Source organism: Streptopelia decaocto, assembly GCF_964273445.1.
Source record: "Streptopelia decaocto genome assembly, chromosome: 1".
In the NCBI taxonomy this organism is placed as follows: Eukaryota; Metazoa; Chordata; class Aves; order Columbiformes; family Columbidae; genus Streptopelia; species Streptopelia decaocto.
Genome location: NC_138663.1, coordinates 149,676,214 through 149,697,668, shown reverse-complemented (window position 1 = coordinate 149,697,668; position 21,455 = coordinate 149,676,214). Strand labels below are relative to the sequence as shown.

The 21,455-nt window shown below is 37.5% G+C and overlaps 1 protein-coding gene across 4 annotated transcripts in view; it reads left to right on the top strand.

Annotated features, from left to right (window-relative positions):
• The window catches only part of ATP11A (ATPase phospholipid transporting 11A), a 129,374-nt gene extending 108,585 nt beyond the window's left edge, over positions 1–20,789 (top strand). Inside the window, exons 24-30 of one of the 4 annotated variants that reach the window (XM_082049863.1) lie at positions 1,744–1,871; positions 3,625–3,760; positions 9,577–9,642; positions 10,025–10,128; positions 10,564–10,729; positions 15,406–15,510; positions 17,658–17,792. In XM_082049863.1, coding sequence (XP_081905989.1) covers positions 1,744–1,871; positions 3,625–3,760; positions 9,577–9,642; positions 10,025–10,128; positions 10,564–10,729; positions 15,406–15,495 — 690 coding nt within the window. In that variant the 3' untranslated portion in view covers positions 15,496–15,510; positions 17,658–17,792. Of the gene's footprint in view, positions 1–1,743; positions 1,872–3,624; positions 3,761–9,576; positions 9,643–10,024; positions 10,129–10,563; positions 10,730–12,686; positions 12,776–15,405; positions 15,522–17,657 lie in introns of all 4 variants that reach the window. The other 3 variants (XM_082049865.1, XM_082049864.1, XM_082049862.1) reach the window with 3 other exon arrangements.
• Positions 20,790–21,455: the final 666 nt, after the last annotated feature.

Here is a 21,455-nt window from a genome sequence, read left to right as displayed (position 1 = left end):
AAGTGAACTGCTGCTCTCTAGAAAAGTGCCATCATTCAAGAGAGGATCCAGTAGACTCCTTTCTAAATTGTAGTTAATTTGCTTTTCCCCTTTGCTCTTGTCTAATTTTTGCAGAAAAATCTATCTCTTCTTTCTTCTGAATGAGGGAGCAAAAAACAAAGAATGAATGACTGGACAAAAAGAGTATTAAGTTTGCAGGATTGGACAAGAGGAGTGTTTAAGTGGAAGGAAATAATACTGTTGCTTTGAATTTGTGGCATGTCTCAAAAGAAAGCTCCAAGAGGAGCAAAAATGACAACTCTGTTTTATTTTGTCTGTTTTGGTTATATTTTCAAATGACGATTGAAAACTTTGTAGGTTTTTTTCAAACATTGTTAGGATTTAGATATAAAAGCATGTGTTGATGAAAATATAGTTGTAGAACTTCCTGTTCTTTTAACTGCTAACTATAATTCTGAATCAAAAAGCAGAGTTTGACAGTGATTTTGATGCCATAAATGATCACCAGATAGGTTTTGAGAAACAGACAACTTTTGATGGGGGGATGTGGTACGTTTGAGTGCTAGTTACAGTGATCATAGAATCATTTTGGTTGGAAGACCCTCAAGATCATCAAGTCCAACCATAACCTAACTCTAGCACTAAACCATTTCCCTAAGAACGTCATTTAAATGCCTTTTAAACACCTCAAGGTATGGTGACTCCACCACTTCCCTGGGCAGCCTGTTCCAGTGCCTGACAACCCTTTCCAGGAAGAATTTTTTCCCCAACATCCAATCTAAACCTCCCCTGGTGCAACTTGAGGCCATTTCTTCTCATCCCATCACTTGCTACTTGGGAGAAGAGACCAGCCCCCTCTATGCTACAGCCTCCTTTCAGGTGGTTGCTGAGAGCGATAAGGTCTCCCCTCAGCCTCCTTTTCTCCAGGCTAAACAGCCCCAGTTCCCTCAGCCGCTTCTCATCACACTTTTACTCCAGACCCCTCACCAGCTTCGTTGCCCTTCTCTGAACTCACTCCAGCATCTCAGTATCTTTCTCGTAGTGAGGGGCCCAAAACTGAACACAGGATTTGAGGTGCAACCTCACCAATGCTGAGTTCAGGGGGACAATCACTTCTCTAGTCCTGCTGGCCACACTATTCCTGATACAAGCCAGGATGCTGTTGGCCTTTTTTACCACCTGGGTACACTGCTGGCTCATGTTTGGCTGGCTATCAATCAACAGCCCCAGATCCTTTTCCACCAGGCAGATGATACTTACGTGGAAAAAAGTAGTTCAGAAGGAAGAAGAATCAAAGACATGTTGTGGTGTTTCTTTGTACAGCACGTGGCAGTCACCCACAGCTGGAAAACCTCTGGAGTTCTCCCACTCCCTCCCTGCATGTGTCCATGTTATGTAGGCATGGAGTGGATAAAAGGAGGGGATGGATGTGCTAAAGAGGAATTTCTGCCTCTGCAGGAGTCTACTGTTGTTCAGTTTGGGTAGTTTGGAGCAATTGAAATATTAGGAGGACCAGACTATTAAACTGGTGTTTTAGTTGAGCTTTTTGTCCTCCAGATGGATGGGGTACCAGTGCAGAGTTGTGTCTAATATCAGTTAGCAGCTGTTCAAGGATATTTGCCTCTGTTGTGAAGGAATGTATTTTTTTCTGAAGAAGTTGACACATTCAGTTCAGATTAAATGCCATGCAGTAGATAATGTTTTAAAGTTAAAACTAACTGATTTAATTATTTTTATCTACAGACTTTATACGATACTGCGTATCTAACACTCTACAATATCAGCTTCACTTCCCTTCCTATCCTCTTGTATGGTCTAATGGAACAACATGTCAGTGCAGACACACTCAAGAGAGAGCCTTCCCTGTACAGGTAAAATTAATCGGTTATGCCTCCAAGTTTTTCTGTTCACTGGTGGAATTTACCTCTGTGTTATTTCCAAAGTCCTCAGGATTTCCGTACTAGGTTGCAGTAGACCATAAGATACACTGCAACAGAAGGGTTGAAAACCACCCACACTGTCTGTAAACTAGATAAAATAGATAGCATGTGTTTTTACATGTATGTTTACATACTGCAATCCACACGATTCATTTGCTACATTAGTGAGCGAGAGCAAAATAGAAATTACTGTCCTACAATCAAAATATTATTTCTTTCAGTGCTTTCTATTTCCTTCAGCCATGGGGAACAGAAGTATTTTTAAAAGATAAAGCATGCTGTTTCTTTCATATACCTGTTTTATTCTGAAAGAAAAGAGGACAGAGTGGTAGAGTGTCGTATCATAGGATGTGTTCTGTATGGTGTCCAGCACCATCCTCTGCATACTGTTGACTCACTTCTGTGCATTGAAATTATGACTGATTTAGATTGTTAGCCACTTGAATACAGTTCTTGCCAACTAACTGTGTGAGGCCATCTACATTAGGAACAATGCCCAGTTTCAATTCTTGTAGCTGCAAAACCAGTACATTTTAGTGAGTGATAACAGTAGATAATCAAAGATAGAACATTTTTTAGAGGTCAGACTAGGTGCCTAAAGGTTAGGCAATGCAGTAATATGTTTTTAACTTTGAAATTGAAGAGAAATAGAAGATATTACTCTTGAAACCCAGTCTCCCCCCCTTTTTATTTTCTCTTCTATATTTTGAGTGTTTTCCATTTAGAAATTATTATTCAGAAGACCTTTTAGTTTTTTGATAGCTAGCAGAGTTTGTTTGGTCAAAATCATTCAGTTGTTGCTATTTAACAGGTTCTATTGCTAAGGTGTTTTGGGAAATAGTACAGTTGGTTTGGGCCAGAAGAGGCTACTGTTAGCCACATATAGTTTTATACTGTATATTGTTAATCTGGGGAGAAATTACTTCATATGGTCATCGGACAGTTTTTAAGTGCATTTAGTGAAAATATTGTTTGGTAGTAAATGATTCTGTAGTTCAGGGTTTTCATATAACTGTGTTCTGATTTACTCTGATGTGTTTTATGATATGTACCAAGTTAATACAGAATCATTCTGTGGGCAAGAACTGAAGTTATCATATTTAAATTAAGTCATAAGAAAATACATGCTAGTGAACAGTTCTGTTGCTGACCAGTCCCTGTATTTTTGTAGCAAAACATTCAAGAAATCCAACTTGACCTGAAGCTTCAACTCAACTGCAAAATCCTTTTTCACATGTTCCACATAAAATTAATATTTTGTTCTGTTACAGTAGTCTGTACAACAGTACTCCATGAGAAATAAAGCAAAGTCTCCAGAGACCTCTAGTGTTTCCATTTAACATCTACAGTTGATCATCACATGTACAGCAGATACCAGAAAAAATATATATTTTGTAAAAAGATTGAAGAGTAAATAAGTGGATAATTTGCCATACACTTGAAATAAACAGCATTACAGGCAGCAGTTAAATGGGTTTAGTAAAAATGTAATTAAAAAAAAAAAAAGAGGAGACGCTCAAGAAGGATTTGGATGTGAAGTGGTAAACAGTTGTCATGTGGAAATGTGATGGGTTTGCATGCAGTCTCTTAATTCTTTTTCTTTCAAAAAACAATATGAGTGACATTGTTTGTCTCAGCTTTTTTAGCTTGCTGATAATGAATGCATATATCTTGTTTTACACAGAGATGTTGCCAAGAATGCTTTGCTGCGCTGGCGTGCATTTATTTATTGGACATTCCTAGGAGTGTTTGATGCTGTGGTATTTTTCTTTGGTGCCTATTTCTTGTTTGACAATACAGTTGTGACCAGCAATGGACAGGTTAGTGTTGGATTTGATCAGTCGATCAAAGGTAATTTTTTTTAACGTCAAGTGTGCTGTGAACATAGTTTTAATTGTTTTCTTTGAGATTTGCAACACAGATGGTAACTGGTTTTTGAGTTATGGTGAGATAGATGGGTTATCTGTTTAGCAAAGTCTGAACTATGCAATAGGAATTCTGTGTATCAGTAAACAGAACCATAACACTAGATACAAGTTAGGAGAAGTATATGTCATGAATTCCAAGTATTCCTTCAGAATTTACATAGTAACTTTCCTGGTTTGTGCTTAACATGCATCTGTTGAATATCTGATTAACATATCAAAAGACTCTTGCTAGAGTAGTTATGAATGATCGTAAAAGAGCCTAAATGCAACAAGCTTTTTAATATTGCAATTATTTTTTACATATGGCAGCTTAAAATAATCTCTACTTGCTTTGCAGTCACATGAATGCAAATTTTAAGAACTTTTGCATTTTATTTATTTTACCCATTGATATTTTGGTCTATTTTATTTGTGTGCTTTTTTTTTTCTTTTTGCTACTTGCTTCTCTTCCTATCCTCAGCTAATGACAACCAGCACTCACATGGTAAGACTATTGTGGATTTGTCATGATATCCATTTCATTCTTCACTGTTCTTTAATTAAACTGTTAAAGAGCAGTTAGATATTTCCTATAATTATTTCAAAATATCACTTAAACATATAGATAGAAATGCTTTTTAGTGCTACTTTGTAAGTACCTAAAATATAAAGAACTTACATGGAATATAAATATGTTAAGGTATATGTGGTGTGGTAAAGAGCCATGAACTTTAAAAAACACGGGCTTTTTGCTTCCTTGAGTTTTGTTGTTTTGTTCTATGCTTTTGTGTGACTTTTTGTTGCCGATTCTCCCCACTGTAGGAAATTTATTACAGTTTATGCTATAAAGTGCTTGAATGGCTTTAGAAAAGACCCTCTAAGTGAGAGAAAATAAACTGGGCACAATTTTGTTGACTATATGTTTGCTGCATTTGCTAGAAGTGCGATATTCAAATATAATTAAATACCATCTTTGTGACATCTGTCAGGGAAATGAACTTCTAGTGTGTTAGAGAACACTTGTTAGAAAGAGCTTTTGTAAGGACAATGAATTTCCATTAGACATAACTGTATACTGCAGTACTTCTTTTTCTGGTACCATTATGTTCTCTATTAGATGTTTAAAACTCTGCAGTAGGTTATATTTATAGTCCTGAAAATTAAACTTCTCATACTTGTGCACATTTTGTAAATGGTTTGTGCTGCAAGTATTCCAGCTGGATTCCTTTTTGAAATTTCAGTCTACTTCTGCTGCACATATTAAATCAGATTCTTCTTGATAAAGCTCTAAAACTGACTAGTCCCTAATTTCCAAATTTTGAATGTGTATGTCTACAACTAGGTACCCATGTTAATATTTGATGAAAAAATGTGTTGCTTGATGAGACAATTCTGACACTTGAGTGTCAGAGTGGGTTAGAAAATTCATCACCATTCAGCATGCATGCTTGTGCATATGTATAAAACTTACACATTTTGAGTCGCCATTTTAGATTTAAAGGCTTGACAATGTCAGTGTTCAGGAACAGTCGGAGGTACGTGCGTGAGTTCATACATGCATGAACGCTAGTTGGTGTTGATGGTTATTTCCAAGTATTTAAATTATGCTCATGTCTGGAAAAAATTAATGAAATATTGGAAGATTTGAAAGATTTACCGCAACCATATGTTATTGTGGAAGAGGAAAAAGGTAGAAAACAGGGGATAAAAGGGCTGAAGGTAACACTAATATTATAAATGAAATAAGATGATTCAAGTTAGGTTTGAAATTGTTAAAATGGTTGCTGAAGAGAAAATTTTAAATACTTCTTTCCCTCCAGAAATGAACCACTCACCATTGTTGCAGAACTAGTAAAAAGGGAAGAAAGTCAATGTCTTTCACTTAGACTGATGCCTGTGTCAGACTAAAATTTGCATACCCTCATACTTGTTTCCAAACATAATCTCCCCAGGATGTTTCTCAGTATTTAGAAATTTGTTTGAAACTGTTTGCATATCATGTTACTAGAAAAATGGACAAGTGCACTTTTAATTGCTGATATTTACTTCATAAATGCCCGCCTCAATAATTTCCTGGTAAACAAAACTAAGGTGCCAAAGATTTATCTCTTTTTGTTATTAATTTGTGATATCGCTTTGTGGATGGTGTTCCACTTTTGATATGACATGGTTGGTGTTGTAAAAACATGTGGTCAGAGACCAACTACATAAGGAAGGTAAGGAGAAAAGAAGGCACCGTAGGAGTAATTGCACATTGTCAACATCAAATTAGTTTACCCATATAATAAAATGTGTTTTCTGTGGATTGTTTTTATTTTAATATTTTATGCGGAGTGGATTAAACATAGTTGTTAAGCTGTGTTCGGAGATAGGTAGGAGAAATTAAGTTAAAAGGAATAACAGAATAGGAGATACAAAACGGCAGGGAGGGACATGAGTAGAATGATGAACTGAAACATGGAAGATAAAACAAACAGAGCTGCAGAAGTAAGAGGGGAAGTGATGGATAGACTGGGAGCAGAGCATAGAAAAATATTTGTAAATAAACTAGATGTTAACATGCCTGACAGTATTCAAGAAGCAACAACATCCTCAGGCACGTGGTGTGAATTTTGGGGTTGACCTGTGCAGGGACAGGAGTTAACTCAATGATCCTTGTTGGGTCCCTTCCAACTCAGGACATTCTATGAAATTGAGCAGCCTTATGGAGTCTGGTGTCTGTGTGCTATGATGTCATTTTCTGAGCCAAAACAATGACTAGGGGAAGGGTTTGGTTGCAGCTCAATGCTTTTCTATCTATCTTGACAGAGACAGAGGAAGGTTGTTTCAGTTTTGTTGACTGAATCTAGAAGCTTTTATTGGAAATACAAACACAGCTGTTCAATATTCAGAAACTTAGACTGACACTAGGCTTTCTGAGACATGCCAGATATGAGTATTGTAAAATTTATCTGCAAGAGGAAACTCAGTAAATGGCATAATTTGAAGTTCCTGAATTCCTGTCCAGTTTTAACCGCACTGATTTGTTTGTTTGTTTGTTTATTTATTTTAGGGCATGCAAAATATTGTAGCAATTGCATGACCCTATAAAAGCATTATATTACATATCAAAGTAAAAGGTCAAAATGTTGGAGGCTTTCTGCACTTCATCTTGTGTTCTGTAAACTTGGTCACATATTGAGTAATTTTAAAATAATGAAATACTCAGAATAATGAATCTTTCAGCCAGTCATTTGTTGATTTTTTTAAATTTTTTTTCCTTTCCCAGTTGATCAGATTATCTCAGCCTAGTTTCCCACAGACTTCTGTCTTGTGGTTGGCTGTGGTCTCCAGTCAGAGTTGTTCCCATGGCAGCACATTTTGTGCAATCGCTTGCCCATCTGGATCCCCTGTCATCTAATACTGGCTGAGCTCATACAGAATGATGTCAATGGGAAGGGACCCTGGGGGTGATACAGTTCACCTCCTTGCTTGGTGCAGTTGCTTAAAGCTTTGCGTAGTCTTTTTCAAGTTTTGAGTATCTCTGAGAATGGAGATTCCACAACCCTCCTGGGCACCTTGTTCCAATGTTTTTCTGCCTTCGTGGTGAAAAAATTTCTCCTAATAACAAAGCAGAATTTTTCTTGTTGCTGAAGAGAGGTCTGTTCTAGCTCTTCATCTTTGTAATTGTTCTTCAGATATTTGTGTACAGCTACAAGGTTGTTCTTTAACCTCCCCTGCATGAGACTGAATAAGTCCTTCAGCCTCTCCTCACAGGGTAGCTATAGACAGCTCACCACCTTGGTTGCTTGCCACTTGATCCTTTCCAATTTTTTTCACATCTCTCCTGAACTGAGGGATCCAAAACCGGGAACAGTGTTCCAGGTTCAACCTCACTATAGCTGAGTAGATAGGAGTAATAACCTTTCTTCAGTGGCCATATTTCTGCCAATACAGCTCAGTTTGCAGTTTCTCTTTTGTATGGAGAGAGCACTCCATAGGCTTGTACTCAACCTGGAGTCTGCTATGTAACCCCATTGCAACATCCTTTTCAGCAGGGGAATTGCTCAGGCAGTCAGTTCCAATGTATGACGTTATTCCTCCACAGGTGTAAAACTTTACACTTTTCTTAATTAATTTCATAAGATATCTGTTAGCCCATTTCTCAAATCAGTGTAGGCCCCTCTGGACTGAAACTCTGCCGTTCATTATGTCAGCTATTCTCTATTTTTATACCACCTGGCAATTTGCTCCTGATGCTTTCTTTCTGTGTCACCATCCAGGCCACTGATAGAGAGATTTAACAATATCAGTCCCTGGTGTGGTTCACTGGTTACCAGCAGCCAAACAAACATCAGGAACAGTGATCACTAAACTTTTGAGTTCAGTGGTTCAGCCAGTTTTCAACTCAAGTAATAGTCCAATGACCTAGCCCCTGCTTCCTTATCATCCAAATGAGAATGCTGTCCAAGTCAACTGTCAGATGCCTTGCTAAATTCAAATTAGATTGCCTCTGCTGCTCATCTTCCTTAACAATTTCTGATCCTGTTGCTCCCGTACTGTTGGCTGCTCTTTCCTTCTCAGGCTTTCCTGTCAAATGCAAGAAGCAGGTTTTGTTTGTGAAGACTAATATCTAGAGTATTGAATACTTCAGCATTTTCTTTAACACCTTCCACTACATTGTCTTGCCACTCCATCAGTGGACTTGCATTTTACCTTTGAAACAAGGATACCTGTAAATATCCTTTTTATCACCCTCAACACTCCTCACTAATCGCAGTTCAAGCTGGGCTTTGTCTGTCTGACTTTATTCCTTTGTACCCCCGAAATGCTTTTATGCAGGTTTCCTGCCTGCCCATATTGTTGTCTCCCGTATGCTTCCGTTTTGCCTTTCTGTTCATTAAGAAATGTCCTGCTTGGTCAGCTGAGTCTTCTGCTGAAATTTCATGTCCTCCTACAGAAGAGACTTCATGAGATCTCAGCAGTTTTCTGTTTCAAAATCATTCAGCTCTCTTGGGCACCTTTCTCTTTCATGGGTGTAATGCCTTGAATAAAAGTCTCTTCTCCTAAAATAGGGTGTCCTAACTCTGTTGCTTGCTTTCCCAACATTTCTCTGGATCTTAAACTTGGTCATCTCACAGCTGCTGAAGTCCAAGCAATCCTCTGTGACCATATTCACCACCAGTTCTTCCTTCCATCAGCATTAATGATCATTTCTGCCCACTTGAAAAGCTGAAGTGTTTTTGTTTCATTATGTAGACGAGGAGAAAATCAACCACAATCCAAAAGTTGTTTTTTCTTAAATGTATGTAGAACATTTACATACTTACATGACTTTGGTTATCACTTTCTTTCTTGTACTGTTACTCATCTGTACCATTCTGTTGAACCCCCGAGAAATTTTGGGCCGCCAAGGGCAACAGAGAAGGGAGATCAGAGGAAAGACGACGTCTGAGAAGATTCATTAACAGCACTTCACTTGATTTTTGTGAAGAAACATACCTGTTAACTTTAGGCTGAGTGCATTGACTGTGTTTTTTTTCTTGTCTCTGTGAAATCTGAGGTGTGGACACACAAGGGCAAGAAACCAGCACACTTTGTGAGTGGATAGACCATGCAAGATTTCAGTGTGTTTGCTTAAGTGTCAGTTCCTGATGTAAAGCAATAAGTAGTTCTAAGATGTTTATTCTGGACAATTCACAAAGTATTGGACAGTATTACCTTTAACTGCTTTGGACCATTTCTTATAGATGTTTGGAAACTGGACCTTTGGAACAGTGGTGTTTACTGTGCTCGTATTCACAGTTACATTGAAGGTAAGTTATACTGTATTTTATCCATTGAAACTTTCTTAGAACTTGTTTTTTAGTTGCTTGTTTTCTGATTTTCTGATTATATTGGTTTCTTTCTATGACCATGCATTTTCCAATTAGTTTAAATTAGTTTAAATACAGATTTTAAATTAGTTTACATACAGATCTTGCTATATGTGCCTTCTTAACTGTGCTAAAAATTGAAAAATGTTTTTAGCTAATTCTGTGTAGATCCTTCCCTTTTTTCAAAGGGTGTAATTTTATTTCATCTCCTTCTGACTAATCTGTTGCTTCTAGATAGTAATAACACCATATAATCTCATTTGTGTTGTGGGTTTTTGTTTCATGTTTTTCATTTTTGGTTTGTTTTTATTTTTTTTTTCAGCTTGCACTAGATACACACTATTGGACGTGGATAAATCACTTCATGATCTGGGGATCACTGGTGTTCTACATTGTCTTTTCTCTGCTCTGGGGAGGAATTATTTGGTATGAATATAAATTGCATTGTAAATGTTGTTTCATCTTTCGGTAGAAAGATGTGGTCAATGAGCATGTGATGGGAAAGAGGAGGAAAGTAATAGGGGAGACACTGAAAAGAAAGGTCGAAAACACCTGAGGCAAGATAAGGAGCAGGTGGAAGAGCATAAACGAGATAAGAATGTAAATTAATCTTTGCAAAGGAGAGGCAGCTTGGGCAGGAGGACAGCATGGTATTTCCTGCAGCCTGGAAGACAAGAACAAGTCAGCTCTCTCTAGTCACTAGGTGTTTAGATCTCCTTTTGAGAAAACTGGTATGGATGAAATCCCACAAACTGGGAAGTTGAACATGCAATATTTCATCCGTGTAATAAGTTTTATGTTTAACATTGTCAGTCTTCTGTGTATTGGAGTGTAATATCTATTTATTTTTTTTCCTACTAGGCCTTTTCTCAATTATCAGAGGATGTATTATGTGTTCATGCAAATGCTGTCTAGTGGTCCTGCGTGGCTGGGTATAATTCTGCTTATAACTGTCAGCCTTCTTCCAGATGTTCTTAAGAAGGTCTTATGCAGACAGTTGTGGCCTACAGCAACAGAAAGAATCCAGGTAAAAGTGGTTTTTGTTGTGAAATTAGTTTTTTGCATCACAAGCCTCTAATAATTACACCTCTTTAAGCTTAGAGACAGGATTAGAACAGAGGTTCCCCACTTGTGATGTGTAGCACTGGTTGTGTTATATACCAGCCACTTCTGAGCAATGCAGTGAAAGACGCTATTATTTACATGGTGGCATTTACCTGAACCCTGGGGCAACTCCTGTGCCTTCCCTGCCAGCAACCACAGGGAAATCAGCTGATGGGGATGGTGGGAGACAAATATAGGACTCAACATGATTCCTGATTTGAGAAGATAAGAAGGGTAAAAGGGGACTGGGATCTCCCTGAGAGTGGGTAGGAGGCACTTATATCGGCCTAGACAGCAGTTGTTCCTGCTGGTATGGAGTATTCAGAGGCACTGCCCACACCCCTGAAGTAATTATCTTTCATACCAAGTCATTCCACTGCAGAAATGAAACTCTAATGTGAACATTTTAGCATTTACCATGCAAGCTGAACGTAGTTATCTAAAATGGAATACTAGCTAAAATAAGCTAAGCTCAAAATAAGACCAGTAGGAAGGGAGCACATGATTCTATTGAAATCCCCTTTAAAGTGGGGATTTACACAAGCAGTTGCAATCATATAGTAAGGGACTCTACCACTTCATGTGTGTTTGTTATTGAATAAATCTAGAATTTATACACTTAAATGTGATTAATATATCGTGTGTTGGTAAAGAATAAGTAGTAAATTCATGCCAACATTCATATGCATGATCTGTGCAATAAAAATGCTTCCTTAGCAGATTATTTTGTACCAATGCTGTGCCTGTTACAGAAGCACATGTATTGAAACTTACGCATATTCTAATAATAATTTTTTCCTCCTTTACATTTTAACTTACATTTTGCCTGTTTTGAGACATTTTCTCTACATAAATGTGCCTTGTTCTGCCAATGGGAAGAGTGTTTTAAAACCTATCATCACCTCTCCTCTGATAAGCCCGAAAGGAGAAACTGAGTATTTGCTTTGATGAGGCTGAAAGGGAAGTCAGGTTCCGTGGGAGTGTTCTGGGGCCAAGAAACCAAGCCAAATAGAAATTTTTACCTGTACTTTTGACCCCAGCAAACTTTTACGTCTTACATATGTTAGAAAGTGAAGGACAGTAGAGGTGTTGAACCTGAAACTTAATGTTATTGCCCTTTTCAGCCCATCAACCACCACTGCTAGGTTAAAATAATGAGCTAGCAGTAGCTGTGTGTGTAGGGATTAGTTAGCATTTTGGTGTTTATTTGAGAAGATACTTTGCATGAAGAGGAAAAGAATAAAGGAACTTTACCTCCCAGGAAAGTAAAATTTCTGCTTTGGCAAAGGTAAAAAATTATTCTGCCATATCAGCAAAGTAAAAGCCTTTGCTGTTGTTCTGTACTCCTTGAATGTACAGTTGTGAAAATGCCCCACTTCAGGAGGACGGGAGAGGATAAAGAACAGCAGAAAAGCATTCCCGGGCAGATCAGCATTTAGGGTCTTTCTGTTTTGATATCTTTAATAGATGTCTCTTTGCCATATATTCTACTTGTGGAAGCAGTTGTTTTCAGTATATTAGTTCTACTTGCTTAAATTAAAATCTGAAGAGAGAGAATGTGGTTGGGCTAATGCAAAGAAACAAGCTCACAAACAAAAGCCCTAAACAAAGGTGTTACCACATTATGTATAGAGATTGTATGTTAGCACTGGAAAATGAGCCAATGGTAAAGCAGACTTTGGGCTTAACACTGGCAACATTCGTTTTTTTAACTTTTAGTAGCAAATCTTTGCCTTTTAACCAGCTATATCCTTTATGTTTCTTCTTCCCTCTCTTTGTTTCTTCCTGTCTTCCAATCCGCTTTGTCTAAATAACTGCTACCTTGCTTTAAACATAAATGATGTGCACGGTCACTTCCTACCATCTTCTGGGGAAATCAGACTAGACATCAGTGCCTTTCTGTTGAGCAGTCCACCATCTTTATGCTTTCTCAGACTTCGAGCAGTCTAAGTTTCTAATGGAACAAAAGGTGACTTTTTTCTGCCTTTCTGCATGCTTGGCCATTTCATTCAAAGGACAGTAAAAAGTTTGTCATCAGAAGTTATTTACTGTACTCATTATCTCCATTTCCAATTCACATCAGCTATATTTTGAAGAATATTTTTTAGTATAGCTTTCATCTTTTTCTGTTGTTTATCTCAAGGATTCTGTGAATTGTTGTCACAGTCCATCACTATCATTTCTGTCACTGTTGTTACTGAATTTTATACAATGTTTCTGTCTCAAGAATCCTGGATTCTTAGATCCCCATTTTAATCATTGGTCTACCTGTAGGTGAATGCATGACATGTTTGCATTTTACCTGAGTAAATGGAATAGCTGCCACACAAAGAAGTGATAATTCCGATTATGCTGATGTTACTAGTGTAATACAGAAAATGTGCTACTGGAAGCCACTTAAGCCATGTTTGGAGTTTATGAATATATCCACTCTGCTATGATACAAGAAAATGCAACTTTTAAACTAATAAGTTATTTCCAGTGTGCATTTTGAAACCGAGCTTTCTTTATATTCCATTTTATGACATCCTCTGCTCTTTCTAGAGAGAAATCAGCTCAAGATCCAGAAGTATATGACATTTAATTTAGTGTAAAAGTAGAAGAAATGCTAGTAAATATTAGCCTCCCTACAGTCTACTTTAAGAAAACTCCTTTTGACTTAATACTCTGAGACCGTTGGTTTCCATTTCAGATTGTGTATCTTTATTTCTTAACTAGTTAAGATAAAAAAAATACGTTTCCTTTTTCTTTCCCCCTTCATAAATGTATAGTCAATAAAAATGACTGTAATTACATAAGTTGCAGGGAATATACACAATTTTTTTTCACTATTGAAAATTCTGTCTAAAATTGACTTTTAAGTGCCTTAGGAGTTGCCTTGAAGTGAGCTTTTAACCAATTATTTTTAAACTTACTGTGTTCCCATAAGTTATGTCACCTTCTTTGCAATAAAGGGCTTCTGGAACAGCTGACAGGATTAACACAGGACTAGCAGCCACCTTCCAGATTACTGTATTAGTTCTCCTCAGGCTATAAGAATGCATAAAGTCTTTGAAGCAATTCTTACGCTTCTGAGTTTTTCCAGTTACTTGAAAGTCATTCCAGTGTGTGGTGAGTGATTGTTTACCATCATCATCATTCAGGAAGTTTTTAAACATTCCAGATCTAATGCTGGTGGTTTTTGAGATCTTTTAAATGATGTATGTATATATATATATATATACACATATATATACACATATGTATATATATGCATATGTGTGTATACACATATATATGTACACAAGTATATGTGTATATATGCACACACACTTATGAACTGTTGTCTTTCTTGGGCTAAAACATCAATTCTGCAAAAGCTTTGGAGGAATCGTTTGTCTTTTGGTAATTTTAGTAAAAATCTGTTCATGTCTGTCATGTGTAATCGCAGTGACTCTGGCTCAATGAAACAAGCTGCATTTTGTGCTTTAACTGGAAAGCTGTGAGGTTTCTTTCAGCCTTTACCTTTAAAAACATATATTTCCGATCTGCATTATTCTATTTCCTTTTTCTTTGTTCGTTCATTAATAGCAGAAGCTTGGCAGCTCTGTTATGGAAAATAGAAAGTCACTTTACCTTATTTTCATCTTTTTTTAAATTGGCACTTTGATTGACAATGTTTCAGCAATGCCAAATATTTTCTAGCTAAAATACCATGTGTTTTGATGCTGAGCTGTAAATAACTTCTGTGTTTTCGTCCCTTTTTAAGAAATATTTTTCTTTTTCTCTTTGCTTCTGACTGATGGTTTTTTACTTCCCTTTCACAAGATTGGCCCATCAGCCTCGTGATGAGATTTCTACCCTTTGCTGCGCTTGGGGAAAGCCAAAGTGGTACTTCTGTCTGGGGAAGCCTCTCTGGGGATTCATCATTCTCCTGTTCTTTAATGGGCTTAGCTGCTGCTGGACTGGCCTGGGCTCTTAGGAAACTGGTCACCAGCAAACTGCTGCCTTTGTCATGTGTTGGGCTCCTCTTTTATGGAAGACAAAGAAAAGGATCTTGCTGTTGCAATATTTGAATCCCACGGGAGAAGTTACCTTGGGAACTGCCCTTCTCTCCCCGCGGTGTAATGACTGGGCTGTAAGTCAGCCTTGGTTAGCGCTGGCCCCGTCACCTCCATGTGTAGCACTCCCCTCAGCATATGTACCTCTTCTTCTGGGGAGCAGGGAGGCGAGATGGCCGCTCCTTAACTTGGAGTTGATTTGGCCTCATCGTATCATGGGGACCTCTGCTATTCAGTACAGGTTGTTGCCAGAGGGGCAGGACACACAGCCCACGGTACTTAGTCATGGTAAAGTGCTTCTGAGACTAATTAAGTATTTTTAACAGAGTTTGAAATGAAATTTAAAACATCCTCAGAGTGGCTTAAAGGATTAACATCAGGTTCAAGAAATAGAAACCTTGTTTTACACTGGATAACTTTTCCTTTTTAAATCTATCAGAACATCTGTCACTTTTACAGGACTTGCTACAATAGTTATATTTGTACCAAATGGTACAATTCATTCATGTTTCCCTCTTGTGTGCAGCAAGAGTCTCACTGTTTTTCCTCATCCTTGCAGAAGTGTATGAGAAATAAAACAGCCCTAAATGCACTGGCGAACAGCGATGGGCCACTTCTTGAAGGAAATCTTTCAGCTTCCGAGCCATAATTAGATCAAAGCTAGGTAACAGTACTGTATGTGTTGCCAGTTTGGATTAATTTCTATTGGTGAACTGTGCTATTTGCAAATCAACTGTTTCCTCCAGAGTTTTTGATGTACTTTATCAATATTGATACAAAATCATTATGTTTTACTTGGAGAACCTAGTTTTTGCAAGAGATATTCCATGTCACAGGTAAGATCTTTTTGTCTCAGACACTTATTTGTGGAAGGCAAAACAATAAATTAATATACCCTTATTAAAGTCCTATAAATACATTGTGTTACGTGTAGGTGTTGTAAGACATCTATAAGAACTGCAGTCGTTATTACAGAGTGTAGTCACATTACACCATGGCATAGAATACAAAAAGTCAGAAGTAACTCTCACACATTAGAAGTTTATTCATCATCTCTGATGCTCTTGAAGACATATATAGACGAAATGCAGATGGTAAAACAGGAAGATGAGCATACAAAAGGAAGTGAGTTACTTGTGAATAGGACCTTGGGCCAGGAGACTGGGGCTGTGTGTCTGACCGTATGTACTGGAGCAACATGTTCTGTATGGACCAGCGCATCGCTGCTTTGGTGCCTCAGGTCAAGAGAGGAGCACAGTCATCTTGCCAAATACCTGTGGCAGCAGCACAGGTGGTGAGCTCCTAAATCCTCCAAACATTAGTGCAGCAGAATGAAGTTCTCTGCTTTACTTCATGCCCTTGCCACACCACTGATTACACAAACAAGTATAAGTAAGGAGATACAGTTTTTACTGGTATATTCCCACCTGGGTGCCCTATCTGCTCCATTCCCTTCATGCTCTCCTGACCCCAAAAGCAGCATGTGAGGAATTCAATGAAAGTCCAAAGTACTAAAATGTGAAGAGGACAAATGCAATGTAATGTGCTGGTGTGGGCTGTAGGGCTCAAAAGTAACTAAGGGGTGCTTTTGATTTGCTTTTAATAACTGCTATCTTGAGTAGCTTCAGGCATGGCAGATTGAAGGCGCTTGCCTTGGAGCTCTGTGTACTAAAATACTTTGTAGCTGGAAGAACAGAAAAAATAGTTCCCATACAGTGTAAGACTACTTCCTCTGAGTCTGCTCATCTGTTACCTTATTATCTACATTTTTCTGTATTAATGTTGGTATTTGGTCTATATGTGTGTTTAAAGAATGCAGTCCTCACTGGTACAGTTTGCTGACTCTTCCAAGAGTAACTGTTGTAAGAGAGCTTTCTGATTGCTCTTGGTTATGCAAGAGTAGTGTATCAAGCTTACAATTGGCATTAAAACTGGAATATAAAATCTCAGTGAAACTCCTATGAGCTATATAATTAATATTTATTTTGTGATTTTTGTCCCTTTTAATATTGTGTGGATGTTAACAGAAAGGGAAGAAGGGGATGATGAAGAATGGAGCATTAACTGGCTTATGTAGTATTAATGGAGAGAGTAAATATATTTATATCTTAAACATCACATAAGCTCCATACCTTACACCTGGCCAATTCTGCCAGGGTGTCGTGTGATGATGTGATACAGATAAATTTTAATGGACAGTTAGACCAAGACAGTATTGAGATGTGTAGTATAAGTTGCCAGTGTAGATACTACATGTAGCCTAAGCGCTTAAAGTCCAAAATGAGATACTGCTTAGAAGTACGAAGTAAGTGCATTATACCTCTGGAACTTTGCCCTGTACTGCCCTAGCCAGGGAATTCTTTACACTCAGTTTGTGCTAACAAAGGAAGGTACATGAATCTGTTCTGTCTTTAAATTCCCTGTAAGAAAAGTTCAGAGATAAAAGGGTGTACCAGGAGAGACCGCAAAATGAAATATAAACCTGATTTTAAACGATTCAACTTGAAAGCAGTCCACTGTATCCTCAACTATTTTCTAAAGAGCCCATTATCAGGTTTAGAGATTGTATGTAAAACCGTGCCTGGTGCTTTAGGTCTTAATATAAAACTAATCATGTTGAAAAGTGGTTGATTGCTCAGTGACATGAGAGGTTATACCTTTACATTAAACAAATAGCCAGAGTGGTGATCTAGTGAAAGGCATTATTATACCAATTGCCCTATGAAAGAAAACAACTGTAGACTTCTAGTGCCAAAATCATGTATTTACTGTGTATTTGTGGGGTTTTTTCTTTATTTTTCCTTTGAACAGAATGCATCAAGGCACTGTCGGGAACACATCTCAGAATTCACACCTCTTGCCTGTCTGAAAAGCCCAGGATACAGGAGCAGTGACTGCAGCCATTCCCCAGCAAGAAGGTCTAATTCTCATTCTAAAAAAATGATGTTTACGCATTGGAGAGGCATTGATTATTCAGTACTTCCATCTGTCTTTGGCTATTCAAATAAGCAGGGCCGTTCCAGGGCAGGCTACCGCTACAGTGGGTCAGGTTTGGAAACGTCTGTTTGACAGAACACCAAGTCAAGCCTTTAAAAACTGTATTTTTGTTGATTTCTTTTTTCAGGAAACAAACATGTCACAGAAATATATTAAACTGTACGTGGCTTTTGCTGTCTGAGGTAATGTTCAGACAAACAGGATCAAGAGCTAGAAGTATGAACCCTTCCAGGCCAATAGGCCTCTTTTTATGTTTTGAACTACTGGAGCAATGAACAATCTGCACAGTCTGGTACTGTGAGACTGGTAGCACTAAAATTCTCTTCATCCTGTGTCAAGACTTTTGTGCATTTACTGCTTCTGTCGTCTTTAGTCATTTTCTTTGTTACTTGAACTGTATAGTTTCAGTCAGTGACCTACATTTTGAGATCAACAATTTTAATTTTCAGCCAGAAGCAATGACCTCAGTTATCTCCAATGAAAGTCTCCTAAAGCATATTTAACAAGTGCTGTTTCTGATTTTCCTCTGTCCTTTCTCTTTCTTTGCTCTTTCTGTAGAACAAACTGGTGTTTCCTCTGTGCAAATCTGCTTTCAAGAAACACTCTCTAATGTTCACTTCCTTGTAAGTGGCCAAATCAGGGCTATGTCTGGTTTTCAGTTAGTTTTCCCCCCTAGCAAGATAGGCAAAGCTATCCCTGTGTAGAGAGTGTACATGCTACATGAAGTCAAGTTGGCTGTTAAATAGGTGAATATCATCAATGTTGATATCTACTCAAAAACTGAATGTAAGCATTTTGCCTAAAAGGTTTTTGTGAATTTCTTAAAGATGCAGGTTACCCGCTGTTCCTACTTCCTCACCCTCTGACTGTAAAATACACATAGCAGAAAGTTATTATATATTAAGCTTTTTTTTGACACTTTTTTTTTCCTTAAAAGAAGAAAAGCTGGTTTTCCAAATAAGCGTCTTTCACTATCTGAATTCATCCTCTTAATTTTGATATATTTGTGCATGTGTCTCTGGTTAAATACTGGCTAATCAGCTTGGTAGGTGTATTAGAAAGCACGCAGCTGGTAACTTCTGCAAGCGAACCACGAGGTGGCACGTGGCTGTTTACTAATAGGTGAACCGTAGTGGTGATAGGGAAACTAGTTTGCAAGGATTCTGTTCGAATTACTTTAAGAATGACAGCCAACTTGCACTTCTGTTTTCTCTGCTACTTTTATGTCACCTTGCACTAATTCAACTATTAGCTGTGTCCTTGTCTTGTTTCTTTAGTCCAGTGTTTTATTTTGGGGTGCAAAAATATCTGAAGGAGCAATCTGATTTCAGTGAATTTTCAGCCTGGTGGTTAGAACTGGTTAATAACTGTAGTCACTAAATACCTCTGGGAGTACATTAGCTAAAAATTTCAACGTGAAAACAATATATTTGGAGTCAGAGCTGCAGCCTTTATTGGAAGACCTAGCCAAGACATTGTTAGTTGTCTTTCAAATGGACTAGGGTGACAGAGAAAAGCTATTTCCCTTTTTGTATTTAAAAAACCAAAAAACAAAAAAAACAGAGGCAAAATAGTTCACTAACTAATTGACTTTTTAATAAAAGAACTTCCTAGGCAATGTTCCTCACATTATTCTGAGTGATTTTCACATTAAAGAAGCAGTGAAATATTAAAATGCCCTGGGACAAGCAGAGATTGTAAAGTAAAATTTTCAGTATACCAAAGATAAGAGAATTTTAGAAAGTCTAAAGTTAGAGCACCACAGATGAAGGTATTCTTACCATTTAACATGTAGCACTTCTAAGTTTCAAAGAATGTCCTTATAGCAGTCACGTTTTGAGATACATACATACGGGTGTGGGTGTTTGTACATATACTTGCCATTGCAGACTTGAATGTTGGTCAGTTAGAACCGTCCCCTACATAAAACACTGGTGTATATATTTTTAAAAAGTTAATATGGGTATAAATTTTATAGCAGTAGCGGTGACAAATTTCTTGTGTGTAGTTACAAAATTATTTGTAATGTATTTTTTAGAAATCTTAAAATTGCCTTTGCACTGAAATATTTTTCATACCGTAGCTATTTATAAATCTGTTTTAGGCATACATTTGTTAACACACCATTTCTATTTTTTTTAAGTATATGTTTTGAAGGCTTTTTTTATACCTATGAGTTTTGGCCACTTAAATTTAGCTTAGAGTGGAGTTGTGGCTGAATGTTAAAATTCGAATGAATGTCAAATTAGAAATATAGGTCTATTGCTCTGTCAGTCTCACCCAAACTACTGATGTTTTGTTGGTATTTGTGATAGCGGCGATTAGAATGCTATACTTTCAGTGCTATATTTTTACTGCTAGTTTTTTACTCTATAAAGCCTCTTGCGTTTTTACTTTTCCGAGTTCCATCTTTTGGCCTTAAATAAGGAGATTTTTGCTTGATGTTTTTGAAAATGCTGCATTCCTGTTCTGCCTACTAACAAAGCAGTTCATTGCAAACTTCATGTAGCCTTGCACTTAGAAATTACCGTCAATGTTATTCAGGCTGAAACGCCTGTGTAAGTGCTGAGAAATTTTAGTTCAACGTCTCATTTTCTGGAGGAGAAAGAATGCTTGAATTTAAGTGGAAGTTTCTGCTTTGATTTAGCAATACTTTTACCTTAAAAGTTGGTACTGTTTGTTTGTTCAAATTGACTGTTTAATGAAAAAAAACCCCATAACATCAGCTCGGTTTCACTCGATGTGCTTTTGCTTCAGTCCCTGTTACTATTGCCACGCAAACCTAGTCCACTGCAGCAGGTGCTAACTTGGAGTTCTGCTGCAAATGGATCAGACAATACAAAGATGAAGAAGTAGAAGTTAGATCACAATGAATTAGAATATTTTATTATGGAGGGGACACCGAAAGGAGACAGATTTTTATGTACTAAAGAAAAAAAAAAGAAAAACAGGACAGGGAAAAGTGTAAAAATCTCTGTAACTTCCTAACTTGCCTTGTTTAAATTGTTGCAGCTTTAACAGCATAGTGTCTCCATAACTGCTTCTATAAATGTCTTGAAACTGGTAAGCGCTAACCAAATGTATGTGAAGACTTTGAAAGTATTTTGAGCTTTCTGGCCACTGAAGTTCATATATTCCTGCAGTGGCTTGTGGCAAAAGATCTGTTTTGTTTTACCATGTACAATAATTGTTTGTTCAGCCACTTAATGTAAAAGCTTACAGTTTACTTTCTTGCTTGCATTAGCCTGTTTGTCTTGACCCAACTGGCTTGCAAATATAAAAGGAAAAATTGCTGAATTGAGCAACTGCACTACTTTTCTTTTGGAAGCCAGTGGGATCGTTGTGCTCATGCTACTGTCTCTGTTTAAAAGCTTTAATGGAAATTCGTGAAAGTATTATGAAAGTGAAAAAGTATGTGATTCTACTTTGCAAGAATAATCTAAAAATCTGTTCGTATAGCTTTAATTTTTTACCTTATGAAAATTCACAGAATTTTAATCTGCTTTGTCTCTGACATAAGTTCTGCGTGATGTACACATTGCTTTTTGAATGTCATTTCACGATCTAATGTAAAGTAGAATCTGCGAAAGGTTCTGTGTGGGGGCTGGGGGG